General features: G+C 38.1%; 1 protein-coding gene across 3 annotated transcripts in view; it reads left to right on the forward strand.

The window, feature by feature from the left end:
* Zcchc7 (zinc finger CCHC-type containing 7) overlaps positions 1-22,070 on the forward strand; it is a 190,816-nt gene that overhangs the window by 132,897 nt on the left and 35,849 nt on the right. For all 3 annotated transcript variants that reach the window (XM_059254261.1, XM_059254263.1, XM_059254262.1), the window contains exons 3-5: positions 15,703-15,746; positions 17,096-17,221; positions 18,051-18,221. In XM_059254261.1, the coding sequence (XP_059110244.1) occupies positions 15,703-15,746; positions 17,096-17,221; positions 18,051-18,221 (341 nt within the window). The remainder of the gene's footprint in view (positions 1-15,702; positions 15,747-17,095; positions 17,222-18,050; positions 18,222-22,070) is intronic.

Below are 22,070 nucleotides of genomic sequence, written 5' to 3' on the forward strand. Positions count from 1 at the left end.
GTCCTGTATACACTATAGAATATTATTTGGCCACAAAGATTGCATTCTGGTCATTTGCAGCAACATGGGTGGAATTGCAGGACATTGTGTTAAGTGAAATAAGCCTAGCAGAGAATGGCCATGAGAGAATTGTGTGGGTTTTCTCTCATAGGTACAAGCTAAAGAAATTTGCCTTGGGAGTAAGAAAGACAGCAGCTAGGAAGCTGGATTGACAGAGAGTGAATAACTAGTACCAAAATACAGGTATATGGGATAAATGGTGTTCTATAACACAGTGAGGTAAGAGATTCTAACAGTCACAATCTCAAGTAACTGGGCGGAGGTGAGTTTCCTAACATAAAGAAACTGTAATTACTCTGATTCAACCATTCACACTGTAGGACATAAAGTTATCATGTTATTCCATCAATGTACAGCATGTTGATTAAAAATAGAAAATGTTCATATAATATAGGTAAGAAAATTTAAGCAAAAATGCCTTGAATCCTTTTTTTGTTATTTTTTTGAAAATGGCCGTTGGTCATTGAGGTGAAATTGATCTTGTTTTTGATTTAGAGAGCTGTCCCAATAGCTTACAGTCAATATATTGTAATTATAGCTAAAGTTAAAATAGCTTTTCTTCCTCACTGAGTTCAGGAATAATTTGGTAGAAGTAGGTATCCAATGTATATTCACCCACCATATCTCAAAATTTATATTCATGTTTTTAATTGCATGTAGTCAAAATTATCTTAGTCTCCTGGGAAAACAGTTTAACTTCTGTTTTCTCTGTGTTCATCCTTCACCCTGTGATTTCTCACAACTATAGAGCAACTCTAGCCTCTCCTGGAACTCTTATTGCTTCAAAATGGGGTCTCCATGTATCCCTCCTCCCTTTGATTTTTTATTTTGAAAGAGATAATAGAGTTCAACAGGATTCTCATTTAGTTGATTCCTTTTTTTTTTTTTTTGGGGGGGGGGGGTCTGGCACCCTGTTACTGCTTAAATTTAACAAGTTAGTTTTATTTGAAAATATTCCTAGGAGTCGGTCTCTCCCCACCTCTTCCCCCTCTCTGTATTGTATAAAGATTGAGAATGCAGTTTTTTAGAGACACTCACATTATAGCAGTTTAGTGATTGGATGATACAAGAAAAATCTGATTCATAAGATTATCAGAAGGAGGATTTCAAATTTATTTAACAGAAAGGACAGTTGGTTTGGTTTAGTCATCAAAATAAAATCTGACCTACTGGATACCCTGTATTATGCTTGCATTTCCATTGGGAATGCAACACGCCACTGTCCCTTTCTGCTGTTTAACTTAAGCTGCAGTGAGCACTAAGAGAACAGCCGTGGGGCTGAGCAGCTTATTTTTTTTTTTAATCTATTCATTTTATACTTTCAGACAGATTTTTCCCTGGGGTGAAACAAAGGTTAACTGAAATTTCCTCTGTTGTGTACCTGAACGAATCAGCAGTTCGAGGAGGAAATCCCATTGATGGGCCAAGAGAGTGACAGGCTCTATTTAAAGAATTCCCCCGACTGTGTGGTAGACCAGCCATGCCATGAATTTAACTGTTCCTGTGGTCCCCATACTTGTACACACCAAAAAGAGAAGGAGAGAGAGGGAGAAAGCGACTTTGTTCTGCTAACGTTGCCCTAAGCTTTGAAAACCATGAGCCATTGAGTTTTGTGAATTCAAGTTAGACAGCAACAGAGGCCAAAGCTCTAGGGACAATATCTGAAAGGGAGTACACAAAACAGGTAGAAGCTGTTTAACTATTTATTTTCTGTGTGCACACTAGCATTGTGTTTACACACACCAAAACCATACTTTATATTTTATGCTGTTAGCCCTAGTTATAGTTCAGCATGGTTTTTATTAAATATTTCTAAGTGCATGACAAATAGGAGGGTTTTTATTTGTACAGCTTTCTGCTCCATAAAATATTTTGCTTTTAACAATATATAAGTATACATATAAGAAATGAGAGTAAACACAATATAAGTCTAAGTGGTTTTTTTAAATGTTTGTATTAGCCTGTAGAAGCTTTGTTTTCTGGGGTAGCTCATGTGTTTTGTATTTTTCCTGTTTAGTGGAAACTGCTTTAAATATGAAAAGGTGGTATCTTAAGTTGGATTAAACATCCTTAATTCATGTGTATTTAACCTCCGGACTTGTGAGCCTTGTTGAAAAAAAACACTTTAAACCCTGCCTAGTAGGCCTCAATAGTGCATACTGCACATGTATTATAAATAGACATTGTCTTTTCTGAAGTGGAAGTTAGTATGTATTCCCAGGGGGCATGAACTGAATATCTGACAAATATTTCACATGTATTTTTATATACAAAATTGAAATATAATTCGAAATTTTTCTTTTGTAATTTTAAGGTTCTGTTGTCAGTTTTCCCTTACATGTACCCTCTGTGTAGTATGAATGGGAACTTAAGGAGATTTTGAAAGATACTAAAATTAATAGAGAAAATTATCTGGATCTGGAGTGATTGATTGACTTTTGTCTGGGGACTTTGGGAAAGCGGATACTTTTTAAATTGGTTTGGGGGGATTTATTTTAGAGATTATGTGGTAGCTAGATTCCATGCTCACAGATAGGAAGATGAAATCTCAAGAAAGAAAATGTTTAGTATGCAATCATTCAATGTGTTTTAAAGAACCTAGTGTTTCTTTGCATAGTAATCCTGCCCCTCTTTTATTCTGAGATATTTAAAAATAGTTTCTCCTATTCTGTTTTGTGACTCTTTGTTTTCCCTTTTTGTCCTCTATCTTTTACATCTTGGTCTTACTGCCAGTAGGCTGTAGCACTATGAGGAACAGGCTGGTAGGTAGTAAATCTGTCTGACTATTCCATGTGCTCCATAAAGGGCTACATTACTCTTTTTGAATGCTATTCAAAATAAAAATTGTACTTACCCTGATATTTTAGCAAGTTATAAATTGACCACACAGTTGTCAGTTGCTGCTGACATGTAAGTACAAGAGTAACCAATGCCCTGAAAAATATTAATGATTTGTAAATGCCCTGAAAAATATTAATGATTTGTAAAGATCAGTATAGGGCTAGCTACATGGCTCAGCAGGTAAAAGTACTTCCTGAAATACCCCCAGGACTCACATGGAAAGAGGGAACCAACTCCTGCAAGTTATCCTCTGACCTGCACCCTCATGTGTGTACCTACACACATGTAAAATTAATAAATATGTAAAAATAAAATTTTTAATTAAAATGACATCATTTTAGGCATCACTTGGTTCTTCAAAATTTATTAAATAGTATTTGTGGAACCCCTGCCAGACACTAAGCAAGTGATAAGAGATTTAAGAAAATAAGATGGAACTTGTCTCTGCCCCATGCAATCTGATATGATGACTCACCCTGAGGAACCACAACTGCAAATGTGAGGCTTTATTTTTACAAAACCTCAGAGTTATCTCAGTAGAAGACTGGCATTGCTCCTTACATACCATTCATATCCACATCAAATACAATTCTGTATTCAAAGTGGAGCTGTGTTCACATAAGACCTGAATGGACTACGTGATAAAAGAATAATCTTGTAGACGTGAATGTCAGCAACTTGTGTTTTGATTTGATTTGATTTGATTTGATTGGGTTTGGGGTTTGGGTTTTTTGATTTTTGAGACAGGGTTTCTCTGTGTAACAGCCCTAACTGTCCCGGAACTCGTTTTGTAGACCAGGTTGACCTTGAACTCTCAGAGATCTGCCTGCCTCTGCCTCCCAAGTGCTGGGATTAAAGGTATATGCCACCTCTGCTCAGTGCAACTTGTGTTTTTATGTATTGTGTCCTGAGAGGGGGTCTGTTAGTGAGGACTCAAAAAGGTGTGTTCTTTAGGTCTCTGCATATTTTCTTTGACGTGTTGTACAATTTATATTAAAAAAAAATGAAAGTTCTCTTTTGAACACAGTTTTATATAATTTTAACATCATACCTTTTTCTTACTTTCTGGCAATCTCAGCTTATGTAAGCAATAATTATTATAGGCACATTGATGAATACTTGTGTTTTGAATTTAAGAATAATTTAATCAGATACATTATTCCTAGAGTTAAATTGAAATGTGAGTCACTTATGGAGCTGGTTGTTCAAGTAGTGTCTGAATTCCTACACAGACTGGACCACTTGGTGCCATAGTAGAAGATGCAAATTTTAAGCTTGATAGGGTACCAGTATTTAGAGTTGGTGATGGTACTCTTCAGACAGCTGCCTTGTCTTTACTGTTCATGAATTCTCTCCTTCAGTTCTCTTTGCAATTCAGTCAAGTTTTTGTATCATCATTCTATCCAGTCACTCACTGAGATCACCAGTATCTTAGTTAATAAATCTAAAATCAGCTCTCAGGCCTTATCTGACTTAGATACATGATCTCCAGTCAGCCCAGTGCACGTTGGTCCTTCTGCTCAAGTTTGCTCCCATCTCATTGGTTTAAATCCTTCCTTGTTCCTCTGCCTTCTCTGTACTCAGTTCCTTGCCACTCTCACCCAGTCTTGAACTGAATATTATCCCCCAGCCTCAGTTGGGAAAATTCTCTTTCCAGTCCTCTGTTGCCTGAATTTAAGGTTCATAGATCGAGTAGCAGCTTATCTTCATTTCAATATTTTACTACTATTGCAAAACTAAATATAACTCCCCAGACATATTCCTTGCAGGTTTTTGTTAGAGTTACTCCTTTTAGTTTCTCAGGTCAAACACTAGGCAGCCATCCTTGACTCAGTTCTCTTATGTTCATAGCTAATTCTCCCAGACTTTGTCAGCTTCATCTTCAGTGTGTTCAGAGTGTATTACTGAACTTCCCATTCTTCTGCCTCGATCAGAGGCCCTATTTGTTATTGAATTACTGCTGTAGCTTTTTAACTTGTTCCCCTACTCACACTTGCCTCCAATTTTTGTTCTCAACAGAATGATTCTTTACAAGTCAGGTCAAGTCATCCTTCTGTTCACTGAACTCTAGTGACAACGCCTTTCCTAACAATAAAGGCCCAAACCTGTATACTGTTCTACAGGGCTCTTTATAAACGTGTACTCCTATACCTCTTTGACTTTACCCTGCCCCCTACATTTATTCTACTCCAGCCACACTGGAAACTGCTGTTTTGTAAACACTTTGCCATGGCACTTGCTACTGCTTGGAATGCTTTTATCTAGAAGTGCATGTCTTGATTCTCTCATCTTCCGTAAGTTTTGCTTACATGCCAATGAAACCTACTCTCCATTCTACATAAAATTGTAACCCATACCCAACACACTCAGTTTTTCCTGCATCCTCTACTGTTCTTTTTCCAAAGCACTATGACCTCATAGCATGCATCATTTACTTATTACTTTTTGATATGTGTGGTTTTCCTCCCACACTAGACTATAAGTCTGAATGAAGAACCAATCTCTGTCTTGTTAACTGACATATTCTAAGTACCTAAAATGGTATCTGGTATTTGGAGATAATTGGCTAAACATTTGTTGAGTGAATAAATGAATGGTAAGAATTGAGATAATTCTTTAGTTGATTGTAATTAGTCAGTATAATATCAAATTCATTGGTGTTTTGTTTTTCATATATTAGTATTGTTAGTTTTTTATAAAACACATTCATGTGTTGCTTTGATAAAAATTCACAACGACATATAAAATCATCTAGAGAAAAATCTATCTGATATGTAAATGAAGTTGAAGGTGTACCAGTAGAATAGCCTTCTATCTTAGGTAATAAGTAACTACTGAAGACTATAAGGAAGACAAAAAAATATTTAACTGCCCTGCAGAGACAAAAAAAAGATTATGCTGTGGGACCCTAGACCTAAACTGTTTGGATAGCATGTGGTTATTGGGTTGAAATGAAAGCTACATTTGAACTATTAATAACTACAGGGATGAGGGTATTTGAGCCCTTTTAAAGTAAAGTTGTAAAGGTGAGTTTTGCCTTGGATATGTTATGCTCATAATGAATGACATATCAACATGCTTATGTCAGCATGCTTAATTAAGACCCTGAGTTCTATTCCCCAATATCACAAAAAGAAAAAAGAAAAATCATAAATGTCAACCTGGTCATATTTGATCTAACGTCTAGAGAAAGGTTTAAAGCAAATCTGACCCAAAAATGGTAATAGAAACAAATTATTGGGGTGATAACTTGTTCTATCAAGGAGAGAATGAGCACAGACCCGGACACTGAAGAAAAAAAGGAATGGGAAGGAGACAAGGAAGTATTTGAAGAAATAGAGCAACTGAAAGAATAGCTGCCAGATTGCTACCCCACTACCATCAGAGGGCTAACATATTTTGTACAGCCTCTCACTCTTACCTTTGACGCCTTTTACAAAGTAGCCTCTGGGTTGAATGTTTTTATTTGTGCCTGTGTTTTTTGTTTGTTTGGTTGGTTTTTTGTTTGTTTTTTTTTTGTTTGTTTGTTGTTTTTTTTTTTGTTTTTCGAGACAGGGTTTCTCTGTGTAGCTTTGTGCCTTTCCTGGAGCTCACTTTGTAGCCCAGGCTGGCCTCGAACTCACAGAGATCTACCTGCCTCTGCCTTCCCAAGTGCTGGGATTAAAGACGTACGCCACCACCTCCCAGCTTAAGAGTAATTTTTTGTTTTGTTTTGTTTTTTGGGAGAGAAGGGTGCCTGTGTTTTTACAGATACTTCTAACATCCATATTCTGTTTGGGGCAGGGAGGTGGGGGGTGTAAAAGTGGGAATCAGGTAGTCATCTACTGATACCTTTTACTAGGAGGAGGAGTATTTTACTGATATCTTCCTTATCTATATTGTTGATCTCTTGATCATTTTGCTCATTCTGTTTTTGTTGCTTAGAATTTGTGTTGTTGTTGTTCTTAGGGGTTGGTTGACTTGTGTTTTTTAGACAGGGTCTCACATAACCAATGCTGGTTTCAAACTATCTATGTTGCTGAGGATGACCTCCTGAACTCCTGATCTTCCTACCTCTACCTCCCAAGTGCTAAGAATACAGGCCTGAGTCACCATGCCCAGCTTGAATGTCTGAATAAGAATCTCTTGGCCAGTAGCTCACTGATGAAATCTTGGGGTGTACAAATTGGAAGATATGTGATAACGTCCTTCTGTCCTTTGCCGCTGGCAATAGACTTTGATATAGCTGATAAACTTTGCAAGAGCTCTTTGTAACCCCAAGCTAAGCACCTGCACTTATTTCCTCTTTCTTCTTCTTCCTCTATCTCTAAAAAAAGAAAAGTCAAATCCTCATTTATCTTTTACACATAATTTTAAATAGAAGCTGTTTCTGGTAATTTTAATATGCTTGAAAATAAGATGAGTATTTTCTTTCTTATAAACTCTTGTGTTAAAATTTGTTTTATTTATGCTATTGCCAGTTATATAGCACAAAATTAAATTGATTAAATTGGTGTTCTGCCTGGTGTTAAAATGAAAAACCATAAATATGAGGGGAAAATGAGAGAAAGAAAGAAAGCACACACGTGCACCGTTTGAGGAGAATGCAGGTGAATAAAATGGCTGAACCCTCAGGGATTTTAGTGTGGCATTGTGCATTTCTCAAAAGTTTCCGTTGAAGTAACAGCTGCTGCTGCTGAAGGTGGGAATCGCAGGTTCACTCATGGCTGTTTCTATTGCTTGTTAGAAGTGAGAAGATCCCAGAGGGGATCTGGTGTAGTAGAGTTAGGCTCAGGAAAGGCTATGACAAATAAATGACAACTTTGTCTTTGTGATCTTTAATCTACTCTTAGGTACAGGTGCAATTATCTATAAATGGGCAAAATATCTTACATTTTATGTAAATCCTGGGCCTATCAGAGTATTATTATTCAATAATAGTGATTTCACTTTTTTAGGTTCTTAAAGTTTTTACTCTAAAAACTGTACTCTTCCTCAACCATTAAAAAAAAAAAAACTGTCTTGCTAAACATTTACTATACAGCAACAGCCAGTTAAATTATATAATAGTTTATGTGTCCCAATTCAGAATACTGCTATTTTCATACAAGAGTACATATGATTAAATGTAATTTCTTTTTGTTTCTTATTTCGATTTTGCAAGATACTCAGTAGATATGTGGATAAAACAAATGTAGTCTCAGTCCACATAAAGCTTTGACATAGAAAGGAATAAATTATTTATTACTATAAACCCTTAATGCAGGGCTATTAAGTGCCCAGTAGCCTAAAGACGCAGGTAATGTTCTTTTATACTGTCATTGATGGAGAAAAGACTAAAGGGAAATCAATGGAGATAGAAATGTTACTTAGTTTACTTCTTGATTGATTTTTAAAGACTTATTTTTTCTTGAGTTATGTGCACATGTGAGTGCAGATGCCACAGGGGTCCAGAAGGAAGCTATCAGGTCCCTTGGAGCTAGAGTTACAGGCAGTTGTGAACCACCTGATGTGGGTACTGAGAATCAAACTCCAAAAGAGTAGCAAATACTCTTAACCACTGAGTCATCTTGCCAGCCTCTTTAGTTGATTTGTTAAGTAGACATCAATGCCCCCTGATAACTAGGTGGTCATACTTTGTTGTTTAGAAGCTACAAAGAGAAATGCCACAGTTCAAGTCCAGAATGGTACAAAGTTGAGTGATCCTCTCTAATGTTGAAGAAGTAACAGGTGGCAGTTATTGAGAACTTTTAAGGCCAATCCAAGTACCAAGTAAATGAAGTAGGGGTGTCCTCAGAGGTTCTGGAGAATACACGTGTAGGCATACCTGCAAAGTCCGGGAGAATATTGGGGAAATGAATAGGTATAGCTAAAACAGTGGGGCCCGAAAACTGAGGACTAAATCATGGGCAATGGTGTGCTGTGCTGTGTTTCAGCGTTTGTCCTGTTGGCAGCAAAGGGTCTTCTAGATAGAATGTGTTCACATTTCTGTTTTATTCCAATAACAATAGAATAGGATGGAATTTGTGATAAAGAAGAGAAGTTGTTTTAATAATGTATGTCAGAAATTAAATGGCCCAGAGTTAAAGTAATAATATTAAGGCTATTTGGGATAGACAGTTTAGGATCTGATGAGTAGTCTTATGCCAGCTAGAGAGGGAAGATTTGAGGGTTTCTAACCTGGAAAACAGACTGTAGTAGTTGTTGAGGTAGACAATATCAGGAGGAAATCGGAAACTAGAGAACTTTTTGTTTTATGTGTCTGGGTTTTTTTTTTTTTTTTTTTTTTTTTTTTTTTGGTTTTTCGAGACAGGGTTTCTCTGTGTAGATTTGCGCCTTTCCTGGATCTCGCTCTGTAGACCAGGCTGGCCTCGAACTCACAAAGATCCGCCTGCCTCTGCCTCCCGAGTGCTGGGATTAAAGGCGTGCGCCACCACCGCCCGGCGTGTCTGGTTATTTTTTATTAGTTTACAGTCCTGAGGATTAAGCCCAGTGCTGAGTACTTTGGCAAGCACTCTACTGATGAGTTATCAAGAGTAAGGAAAAAAGAACTTTTAGTGTTATGAATTTGAGTTACCTATGAAATGTCCATTTCAAGTCTCCCGCAGAGATTTAGGCTGCATAAGGAACTAAAGAAATGACCCAGCTTGGAAGGATAGATTTGCTAGTTTCCGTTATGGGCATATTGGCATACACTGGGAGAAAGAAGGCAGAGACCATAAAGGAAGACATAGGGCTGATCAGAACTGTGGTTAGAGAAGTAAGGTTTGAGCTTGATAGGAATAGGGCAAAGAGGGGAGCAGGGTTGGAAGTCAAGGAAGATAATGAGCAAGCACAGAGGTGGAAATCATGAGAAGTGTGCGTTTCAGACAGGACTTTGAATTTAAAATATTAGGAACACTAAAAGGGAGAGTGGGTGACAGTTTTTAAGCTGTTACTTTTATAATGGCGAGAAGCTAACCTCACACTATCTAATAGGCATTCACTTGACCTTTACCACCTGAATTCTTTTGTTTCCTTGACAATTTCACTGTGGTCTCAGTGGTGGAAAAGTGCTGTTTCAAATCAGTCAAATTTAGCTTTATAATGCAAATGAAAAATAAATATTGGGAAAGCCTCAGATTTCGGTTCCTTAGGGATTACAAATTTATGTTAATCATTGGCTTTCTTTTCCCCATTCCCTATTAGCTCACTCTGTATAGTATATGAATTCATAATTACAAAGGGATTTACACACTTAGTTTTGCGAGCTACTTCCCATAAGAAAAACTTTGGGCCATGTTGTCATCATGAATTAGTTACTTGTTGGTAGAAGTCAGTACTTTTTGCTGAATGGCCTATTTTCCCAAATAATATTGAGCTTTTGTCTTCTTAAAAAATTTAATATTACCCAGTGTCGTGGTAGATGTCTGTAATCCCATCAGTGGGAGGCTGAGACAGGAGAATCACACGTTGGAAGCCAGCTCAGGCTCTGTGGTAATTAATCTCGCTTGTCAGCTTGCTGAGATCTAGAATCACCTGGTAGTTGGGTGAGTCTAGGCTGCCAGGCTCCAGTGTTCCATGGTCACACAGATGGTCCTAAACCCAACACACAACAAAACAAAAAGATAGGAATGTGGGAAATGGGTTCATGATGGAAGATTTGTCAGAAAGGACAGGAGAAGAGAAAGTGGGTAACAGTAATCTAAGTGTACTACATGCATGTATGAAATTATCAAAGAAAATTTTTAATAAAAATTGCAGTAAAAAGAAACCAATGGGACTGTAAAACAATATTTAGATGAAATTTTTATTGAGTAGACTAAAGTACAAATTAGATAAATCAAAGAATAAGAAAATTATTTAAAAATCACAAATTACTAAAATTGGCCCAAGAAGAAATAGAAAATATGGATGGATCCATATCTACTGAAGAAGTAGAATTCCTTTTTTAAAACTTTCCTTACAAGCCGGGCCATGGTAGCATACTCCTTTGATCCCAGCATTCCAGGAGGCAGAGGCAGGTGGATCTCTGTGAGTTCAAGGCCGGCCTGGGCTACAGAGTGAGTTCCAGAAAAGACACAAAGCTACACACACAAAAAAAAAAAAAACCTGTCTCGAAAAACCAAAAAAAAAAAAAAAAAAAAAACAAACCCCGAAAAAAAATCTTTCCTTACAAGTAAAATTCCAGACCCACAAAGAAATCCCTAACACAGATAACTGGTGAATTCTATCACATATTTAAGGAAGGAATAACAGCAGTTGAACACATTTTTTTTTCTTCTCAATTCTCATGAGTCCAGTCTTATACCCTATCAAAACCACACAAAGATACTATAAGGAAACTATACATCAATATCCCTGACTAGTTACTTTTCCATCATAAGTACCTAATAAAAACAACTTGGGCCGGGCGGTGGTGGCGCACGCCTTTAATCCCAGCACTCAGGAGGCAGAGGCAGGTGGATCTTTGTAAGTTCGAGGCCAGCCTGGTCTACAGAGCGAGTTCCGGGAAAGGCACAAAGCTACACAGAGAAACCCTGTCTCGAAAAACAAAACAACAACAAAAAAATCAACTTGGAAATACTTATTTCAGTCCATCCCAGTGCAATGGTGGCAGAGCAGCTCTGTCCCTGGTGGCTCTTCATGTGACAGAAGACAGGAAGCAGAGAGGGCAAGCCTGAACTGAGATCCAACTGTAACCTTCAGAGGCCTGCCCACAGTGATCCACTTCTGCCTCCACCCTGACAAGTTACACAGCCTCCCAAAATAGTGCTATTAGCTAGGTTCTAAGTGTTTAAAACATGGGCCTCCAGGGATGATTTCACATTAAAGCTACAGTTCTTCATGAATGCAATTATATATACATACATACATATATATATATATATATATATATACATATATATATTTGTGTGTGTATTTATATGTATATATAAATTTATTTTTTAAAGATACCAAATATTAACCCAGTTAATTCCAAAAAAAGGACATTTGAAACTAAATTATTGTAACCATTCAGGAAGAAATAGGAAAAATCATGGACATCTCAGTTTATTGCATAAATGGCATTCAATAAAATTCACCACCTGTTTATATGAAAAACTCAACAAAGTGGGAATAGAAAGAAGGTTATTATAAAATGTTCATAAAGAACAGTCTACTCGATTGTAAAAGAAGATGTGTTGTGTTTCCTGTGCCTGGGAACTGGGCAGAGCTTTACCGTCACCACCTCCACCCACCATCGTTCTGTAGGAGAGCCTCTAGGAAGGGAGCAGTGGAGCAAGAGAAAGAAGGAAAATCCAAGCAAGACACTCCAGAGCAGAGGCACTTGCTGCCAAGCCTAACATACCACCTGAGGTACATTCCCTCTGGGGCCCACAGGGTGGAAGGAAAGAACCAACTTTCACAAGTTGACCTCTGACCTCCACATACAGATGTGTGTGGACAAATGAATACAAATTTTAAGAAAGGAAAATAAAACGATTTTTACTTACAGATGATGTGAACATGTATATTGAAAATTGGCAGAAGCATATAACACAAGCTTCTAAAACTTAAGTGATTGCAAGAGATTTACACAATTTAATATGAGTGTATAAAAGTCAGTTATATTTTATAAACATATAATCAAAGATTGGAAAAGCATTCCATGAAAACTTAAACCAAAGTAAACTAAGAGATGTATTCATATATAAGGAGACTTGATATTATAGTGACCTGTGCTGTAGATTCAACACAATTATCAATCAAAATTCCAGCAAACTTTTTACAGAAATTGACATGTTTATTCTAAAATTTATGCCCAAAATTAAAGGGCCTAGATAAGCCAAAACGGTCTTGAAAAGAATGAAAGTTGAGGGTGTACCCCTGCATTTCATTTTTGTTGTTGTTGTTTTGTTTTGTTTGAGGCTTGCAGTGTAGCCTTGGTGGCTTGAAACTCACAAACATCTGCCTGCCTTTGCTTTCCAATGCTGGGATTAATGACATGCCCACTCTGCCCAGCCTGCATTTCATGTTAAGAACAAAATTAAATCAGATTTGTGGGGTTGAGGGAGTGGTTTAGTCAGCAGAATGTTTGCTGTACAAGCATAAAGACCCGAGTTCAATCCCTAGCACCCACACAGAAACCTGGGTACAACACACATCTATAATCCCTGCACTGGGGAGATGAAGACAGGAAGATCCAGAGTCTCCATGGTGAGCTGCTCCAGTCAAATTGGTAGGCCCTGGTTCAGTGGGAAACCCAGTCTCAAAAAAGTACTGTGGAGAGCTGTTGAAGACACAAGCTGTTCTGGCCTCTATACAAACATGCACACACATGCACATAAATATACACACATACTTCCCCCTCAAAAAAATGGGAAAAAAATTAGATGAGTTTTTAATTCAAATGATGGTAAGGGGCATTAAATGTTAATGACCAATTGCTAATACACGGGCAGCTCTGAAAACGACAGTTCACGTGTTACTTACCTGCATCTTTTGAATGAAAGAATAATTTATACGGTGGGGTGAAGGAATGAAGCCGCTGCTGTTTAATATATTCTCACTCTCAGTACATGTGTGCAGCCTCCAAACTCCACAAAGAAAGTCAGCAGCAGCACAGCATCTCTGCTTTCCTGTGGATTATTGGCCTTTTTGTAAAGCAGCCTCATGATTTTCTTAGGACAGGTATTTTATTTTAAAATATGTTTCTAGACACTTACCCCTGGTAGGCCTGAAAAAATGTAGATTACTTCATGTCTCTTCAAAATTCTTTTCAGAGAAGCAAGTCAAGCTTGATTTGTGTTTTTGAGATAGGTGAAAATAGTAAGGTTGGATGGAGGAGGAAATCATAACTTGGCTTTTAATCCTTTGTTGACACCTCCTGAGCCTCTGCATTAGTCATAGGTCCCTCCCTTGTCCGGAGAGGGACCAAAGGAATAGGAAGCATTTGCAAGTTTGTAAAAGGGCAATGCAAAGGAAAGAAAACAGCTGACGCAGAAAAATGTCGTCATCGTCCTCCAGGTTTACAGTTGTAGTTTTAGACCAGCACTTAGTGGTTTGGGGATATGTGGAAGTTTGGGTTTTGTTTTTGTTTTGAGATGGGGTTTTGCTGTGTGGCTATGGCTGGCCTAAGCTTACGTATGTAGGCTGTGTTGCAACAATCCTACTTCCTCAGTCTCCTGTATGCATTGCCCCACCCAGTTTCTGGATATTTGGCCTCTTGTTTTGCTTCTTTATGTCACTCTTTTTGATGCTGTAAATGAAGTGCAAACTTCCTGACCTACAAAGTGAGCTAGTTTTCAAGATCCAGTGTTTACAAATGTTACCGTGGAGGCCAGCAAGATGGAGTAACAAGTGAAGGTGTTTGCCTGCAAGTTTATGATCCCTAGACTCCATATGGTGGAATAAGAGAGCCAACTCCCTCAACTTGTCCTCTGACCTCCACACAGATGTCAACATGCACATAGACAAATAAGTATATTTTTAAAGTGTTTGATGCTATAGTGGAAGCCACCTAGAAAAAACAGTAGACATAGTTAATAGGTATAAATGAGATCGTGTGAGTTTCCTGCCACTGGACAGAGTAACTAAAGAAAAAAAATGAAGTCTGTTCACACTGCTGGGCGGACTTATTAACAAATAACTTGTTGAAGAGTTTAGATGGAGATAGTGGTCAGAGTTTATATACCAACTTCACAAAAAGCCAAGTGTAGAAGATCAAGACAAGATTCTGAGGACTGGTCACAAAAAGGTTTTGCAATGTCCTAGTGTCTGAGGTGTAGAAACCTAAAAAGGACGGTGGGATCATTGAGACACCTGCCCTTTAATTAAAGCTCTGCATAGTCAGGTAAAGAAATTGAGATGAATTTATTTCTGCATCTGCTGTTGGGTATTTAGGCCCTTTTCTTATTTTTTTTTTTTATTTGTATAGAACTTGATATACAAAGCATTTTCTGCAAGTCTCATTTGATTCCTACAGAAGATTTCAGGTAGGCAGGACAAATACTGTAAATACTATTATGCCCATTTCACAGGCAAAAAATATGAATGAGGCACAGAGTGGTTAACTGTTTATTGAGAGCCACACAACTGATAAGAGTGCTTTTAACCACTCGGATGGGTGAGAGTGCTTGGTGCATTGACATTAGGACCTGAGTTCAAATCCTCAGCACCCATGTATAAAGTGGGGTGGAACACCATGTGCCTGTAACCTCAACATTTTGATAAACAGAGACAGTTTGCTGCCAGCCTAGTTAAAAAAACGCAAGCTCCAGGCTCAGTGAGAGCCCCTGTCCCACAGAAATAAGGTGGCATGTTGGAGAATAAAAACCCAACATCCTCTTCTCCTCTAGAGATGTTCACATACGTGCAGGTGCACACACAGACACACAAGAAAACTGACTTTTAAAGGTTCACATGACTCTAGTGGTAGAGTACTTGTGTAGCATGCACAAAGCCTTGAGTTCAATCCTTGTCACCACAGAAAATATTAATATAACATTTTAGGGCTGGAGAGATGGCTCAGCAGTTAAGAGTACTTGCTGCCCTTGCAGAGAACCAGAGTTCATTTCCCAGGACCCATATGAGGAAACTCACAACCACCTGTAACTCTGGATCCAAGAGGATCTGACACCCTCTTCTGGCCTCCATGGGTACCCACACTCATGTACAGACACACAATTTTAAATAAAATAAGTCTGAAAAGTAACACTTTAGACTTGCGTAAGAATTTAAGATATTTAGCATTTCTCATTTGTAGCTTTAGGGTCCGGTTTGAGTACTAACAAATTGAAGAACCATAATGTGTCTGTATGTGATTTTAGGCACTAGAGTAACATTGGTTTTATTTTGTAGGAGAAGATGATGTGAACTGGTTCATCAGTGACAAAGACATCGAGGTAAATCAATTTTTTAAAAATAATAATATTGTCCCTTGATCTATAGATTTTCATTTATTTTACTACAATAATTTTTGGAAAAGTAATAAGCTTTTTTAAAAAAGACATAGTCCCTATGGCTTAAAAGAGAAAGTTTGGTTTTAGTATGTGTGTGATTTAACTTGCCAGAAATTTAACTCAACTTTGATTTTTGTCAGCTGATGGTACTACAATCATTTGATACCCTTCTGTTTCTGATTCTCTATGCCTTGATGATTCCTGTTAGCTCCTATGGCCTGGTACTACTAAGCTCAACACCGGAAATCTCTGTTTCTTCAGTGTAAGGAAATGGTCAGGTTATATTTAGAGTGTGGCAGGTGCTTGTGTCAATTATTAGCTTTATTGTAGCAAATACTTAAAAAAATTTTTTTAAGTTGTTTTCAACTTGATGTCACGTTTTAAGATATAACTGGATTGGAGATAACTGTCAACCAGTTCAAGAGAATAACAGGTAAAAAATGAAGCTTTTTCAAAAATGGAATTTGCTTATTTATGTATGTATTTTTCTTTTTTTGAGACAGGGTATCCTACATAGCCTAGGCTGGCCTCGAACTCGAGATCCTCCTGCCCCGGCCTCCCAAGTGTTGGGATTATAGTCATGAACCACCATGCCTGGCTTTAAAGATGGAATTCTGCCAAACAAGATAAGCGCATGGTTGGGATTTGCATATTCCTCTTTAGGTATTTCATATGATGTGTTTTGCTCATGTTCTTTCATAGATAGTAGAATTTAAGTAGACTATGAGACAACTAGAATTGGGTCACTATGTAGCAGGACTATAGTGAAAGAATATTATCTCATACTCTTAGAAAATATACTTAGTTTTATAGGCGATAGAGGTAGCCCTGTGCTTTTCAAAAGAAGGATATATTTGGTAGTTACATGGTTTTATAATGTTTTAAGGCACAAGATCATAAAAATACCATTCATAACTAAAATTCAAGCAAGTCTTTCATTCACAAATAAATGGTGTATGTTTAGACATAGAAGTTAGCAACAACTAAATGAAGCCTATCAGTATTCCTTCTAGACCTGAACCCTAAGTGGAGAATAGTAAGTGGGAGGGAGTCACATGGGCAAGTATAAAAGAAATAGGGCTATCCATGTGCCCACCTTTACAGGGTGGAGTCCACATCCAGGTGCTAGGTTGGACACAGGTGTCTGTCAATTCTTGTGTCTTACCAAAGTAATGGAATGGACCCAAAATATAATGTTTCTTACTCATTGATAGTTTTGAGGAAGAATAGGTAGGTTTCCTTAAACTGACTGAAATAATTTTAATTCTTGATTTTTTTTCCCCTACCCTTAGGCCAAGATAGGCAATAACAGATCATCTGGAAGATGGACCAACCGATACTATTCAGTCAACAAAAATGTCACATGTAGAAATTGTGATAAACGTGGCCATTTGTCAAAAAACTGCCCCTTACCACAAGTACGTGAGATGTATGATGCTTCTTTGTAGTTAAAGTCTAACTGTTAGGCCTAGAAACCTGTGACATAGACTCAGCTCTTGTTCAAGTGTGTTGGATTACAGGTAGCTCATGAGCCTGGCACAGGGGTGAGCAGTAAGTGCAGCATCTGGAACCCTTGGATCCATTTCAGCTTCCCCATTATGAGGTGTGTGACTGTGTGCAAATCACTTCCTATTCTGTGCCTAGAAGACTGAATGAAATGATTCCCTTTTCTTTCTTAACCTTCTCCTCTTTAAACAGCATATTTTATTGTGGGATAATTCTCACTGTTAGAGATTTATATGTGTGTACTAATACCAATTATGTAAAGCAAGTACATCTACCTTTGGAACAACACAGAACTGGAGCTCTTAGATATTGTAGCATGTGGTAGCCCTGTACACACATTCCTTCATTACCTAGTACGTCTCCTAAACAGTTCTTCATAGGTATACTTCTGCTTCTCTCTCTGTTCCTCCTGTGACTTAGTTTCCAGATATGCTCATTCTGTTTTCCTAGATATTTCCACTCTATGACTGTTCCTCTGTAAGATAAGGTATGCTAAGTAAGTGCCTGCTGGGCATATATCCAGACCTAAGACTTTAGAGCAGCAGCATACTGATAGCTGTGTTCAAGCCCTGAGTCCAGACATGTGTCTGATTTTACAATTCTGCTCAAGGTTGGACCTTCACTGCGTTTTGAGTTAGAAATAACTTTTTATGGAATTATATAGGAAAGGAATAAACAACGTTTTATCATTTGAAACTGATACATTTTGCTAAAGAAAGTTTGTGTTTGTCTGCCACATAGAAAGTCCGGCCTTGTTGCCTCTGCTCGGAGAGAGGACACCTCCAGTATGGCTGTCCAGCCCGTTTCTGCTTAGACTGCTCTTTGCCCATGTCTTCCACACACAGATGTCTTGAGAGATCTTCCTGGAGAAAACGATGTGATCGATGTGATATGATAGGCCACTATGCTGACGTAAGTATCCTTAATGTAACTAATTTGTCAAGGCTTTGAACAGTGTACCGGTTATAGCCATCAGCTAACCTACTTGAAAGAGTGTGTGTGTGTGTGTGTGTGTGTGTGTGTGTGTGTGTGTGTGTGTGTGTGTGTGTGTGTGTTTGAGACAGGGTTTCTCTGTGTAACCCTGGCTGTCATGGAACTCAATCTGTAGAAGATCAGGCTGGCCTCCAACTGTGGGATCCACCTGTCTCTACCTCCCAAGTACTAGAATTAAAAGTGTATGCTACCAGGGCTGGAGAGATGGCTCAGTGTTGAGAGCCCTGGCTGCCCTTCCAGGGGACCAGGGTTCAATTCCCAGCACCCACATGGCAGCTCACAACCATATGTAACTCCAGTTCCTGGGGATCCAACACCCACACATAGACACACATGCAGGCAAAACACCAATGCCCATAAAATAAAAATAAAACAAAAAAGTATGCACCACCACACCTGGCTTTGAAAGAATGTTTATTGTTCCCTAAATTAGGTTGTCATATCCCACTAGCCACTTGCCGTGCAAAGCAGTGCTCTAAATCTCAGGTGTAATCCTACTAGAGAATCCATCAGGAGGGAACACCAACAGATGCTTTAAGCCCATGCTAGTGTCTTGTCTTTATTTACTTACTAAATAAAGATTATTTTAAAGAGATATATATAACATGGAGATTTTACATATGAATCCATGTATGTCTAAATGGAAATAGATATACGCTTACACGTTTTATACAGATGTGCATGTGAGAGCTGGTCTGATGTTCTTGTTGGTGATTTTTACTAGTGGTAAAATAATATTAGTCTAAGACAATAAGTACTTGCCTCCAACGACTTTAAATATGCTTGTTTTACTAGGTTTGTTTGTTTGTTTGTTTGTTTGTTTTTTTAATATTTAAAAAGTAACCCAGGCATTGTAGTGTGGCCTATAATTCCAGCACCTAAGAGTCCTAGGCACAAAGATCTCAAGTTTTGAGGCCAGCAGTTTTTCCTGTCTCAAAAAAATTTTTTCTTAATAATAAGAAAATGTAAGTAAAGTAGAAGACATTTCTGTTATTTGCAACATAGAATGATGCAGTGGACATTGCTCACCTCCTATTGTAAATGTGTATGGGGTGAAAGGATTGGTTCTAATCACAATTTCAGAGCCCCGAAAGGCTGATAATGTGGACTCAGCTTTGGTAGGGAATGTGTAGCTTCCTACAGTCAGTGTACTCCTTATTTGTAATGAATGTGTCACTAAGGGTCTGTCATTTTAGCTGTCAATTGCATACATTTCTACAGAGTAACAGATTCTTATTTTGTATTTAAGAGTTAATCATTTTTCACACTCTTACTTGGGTGCCAACCCTTGTTGTGTTAGGTCAGTCCTCATTGTCTTTTCAATGCTAAAGTTACAGGCTTGTACAAAAGGCCAGGCCAGCACCTGAATGTTGGTCAAGTTACTGTTAACTACCCAACATGCACTTCTGAACTGATAGTATCCACTTCATCCTCATTTGCTGGGACTCTTTGCAAGTTTTCTACTTCCCTCTGTGTAGAAGCCTCTAGTGATGCTGTCTTCCACTCATCTTACCAGTACCATCTTCCTGCCTGCTAGTACACTTTTCGCCCTTTCCCAGAAGACTTCTTAAACCTTATTGATACTTTAACATTTTACAAGTTAAAAAAAATCAAGTAGGGACCTACAAGATGGGTCAGTGGTTAAAAACACTTGCCCACCAAACCTGATCACCTAAGTTGGATCCCCAGAAACCACATGATAGAAAAAGAGAACAGACTCTCACAGGTTGTCCTCTGATCTCCATTCCGTAGCATGCACTCACACACATGCACACTGAATAAATGAATATTTTTAAAAATTTAAATAGATCAACAAAGTTTAACTTTCTCTTCCTATGGCCATACTTGAACATCTGTTTTGCCAGAACCAGATACATAAATGCAAAGAAAATTCATAAGAAACTGATGAGCATGATCAATCTCTTCATGTATTTTAAATACTTCATTAGTTATCAGCAGTGCAAAAACAACTTAACTAGAATTTGAGTTTTACAATGTGAAGGATAGAGATATGCTCCAAGGTCTAGGTCAACCTGCACCATTGGTTATATTGCCCTCCAAATAACAAGAATATGGAATGTGAAAAGGTCATCCCGAAACTGCCAGAGACTGTCCTCTTCTCAGTAACTTAAATCCGAGTCCTGTTGTGCATTTCAGGCTGGCCTGAAACTCCCAATCCTCCTTCCTCAGCTTCCTGAATGCTGAGATTACTAATGTCCAGCCTATCTTTTGGTTTTTGAGATAGGGTCTCACTATGTAGACTCAGAGAGAGATACAAAATCGTATTCGAGAAACTTTAGCCATTCTGAACTTTTTTTTTTCTGCTCCGTCAATTCCAGTCTTAAAGGGCTACAGTGTTATGTCACAGTCTGCGTTCTTTAGCACCAGTGTAGATGGACAGTTGACAGCATAGTCTGGAATCTCGACCACTCTCAGCATACTTGTTACTATCCTGGCATAATCTATGAATATCAACTCTGTAGTGTTGTAAACAGTTCCCACTTTGCCCATTTGCTTCCTGTTTTCAGTAGGCAGCTAGAATAATCATTTTTGTTTGCTTATTTTTTGCTCTTTGGGGTTTGGGGGGGAGGGTCTCACAAGGTAGGCAGCTGGTTATACCAGCATAGCCTTCTGCCTCCTAAATGCTGGGATTATAGGCATGTGCCACCAATCCTATCTTGGAGTAATCCTTTTTAAACATGCCCAGATTAATTCAATCTAAAATTCTCACGTATAACTTTGTATCTCTCTGAGTCAGAGCTCAGGCTCATTCCGTCTGCACATGGGCCATGTACGCCCTTGACTTCTTGACTGTTGGTTTCCTGTAGTAATCCCTGTTGCTTGCTTTATTTAGATGATTTCCTCGAAAGACCAAATAAACTTTTCTCTGTACCCACCATCTGTTCCTTTTCCACTAGTTACCCACAAGAGCTTACTTCCTCATCTTTATTACATCTACCCAAATGTCTCCTTTTGTCCACCCTGGTTAAAACAGCACATGTCTACACTTTCAACTCCTTGCCCTCTTTTCCTATTTCTTTCTCCATAACACTTACATCTAATACTGAATTCACTTCTCTGTCCTCTACTTTGAACATAAGCTGCAGTGTCGGTTTTCAGAGTGTTCGTCATAGTAACTCTAGTTCCTAGGACAGTTCTGCCCTGTTGGAGCTTAGTGGAATTTTGAATAATGAATTAATGAATGAGTTAGGGATGACAGATCCTAACTCCAATTAAATGAGTCAGAGAATTATCAAACCTTGCACATAAGCTAGGACATTCTCAGCTTGAGTGGTAACAAAGTTGACCTAGTACTGTTTAAAATCATTTCAATAGACTTTACAGAAGCCAGCGTTCTTACAGCATACCCAAACGAAAGTGACATTTCCAAGGCAAAGGCAGTCCCTTTTCCTTTCTTTCCCAGGATTTTTAGAAATCAACTCTAGATTTGTGTTGTTGTTTTTAAACATTTACTTTGTTACCAAATACTTCTCCTAAATATATGTGTTTTAAGTAAATGCTGAAGTAATTTTGCAATCCTTTAATTTGGGCCTACCAACTGCCAAGTTATATAAGGAAGAATCTTAACAAGTGAGCTTGTGGTGAAGTATATATATTATGTCAACTTGAATGGCTTAAAAGAACAAATTCAAGAAAAGATGAGATTAATTTCAGGGAGCCTTTTACAATTCAAATGATCAAGGAAAAACTAATTTTCCTGTTAATTTACTTGAAAATAAGACAAACTACTGACATTAAGACTGGCTT

The sequence above is a fragment of the Peromyscus eremicus genome, chromosome 2 (genome assembly GCF_949786415.1).
Source record: "Peromyscus eremicus chromosome 2, PerEre_H2_v1, whole genome shotgun sequence".
Taxonomy (NCBI): Eukaryota; Metazoa; Chordata; class Mammalia; order Rodentia; family Cricetidae; genus Peromyscus; species Peromyscus eremicus.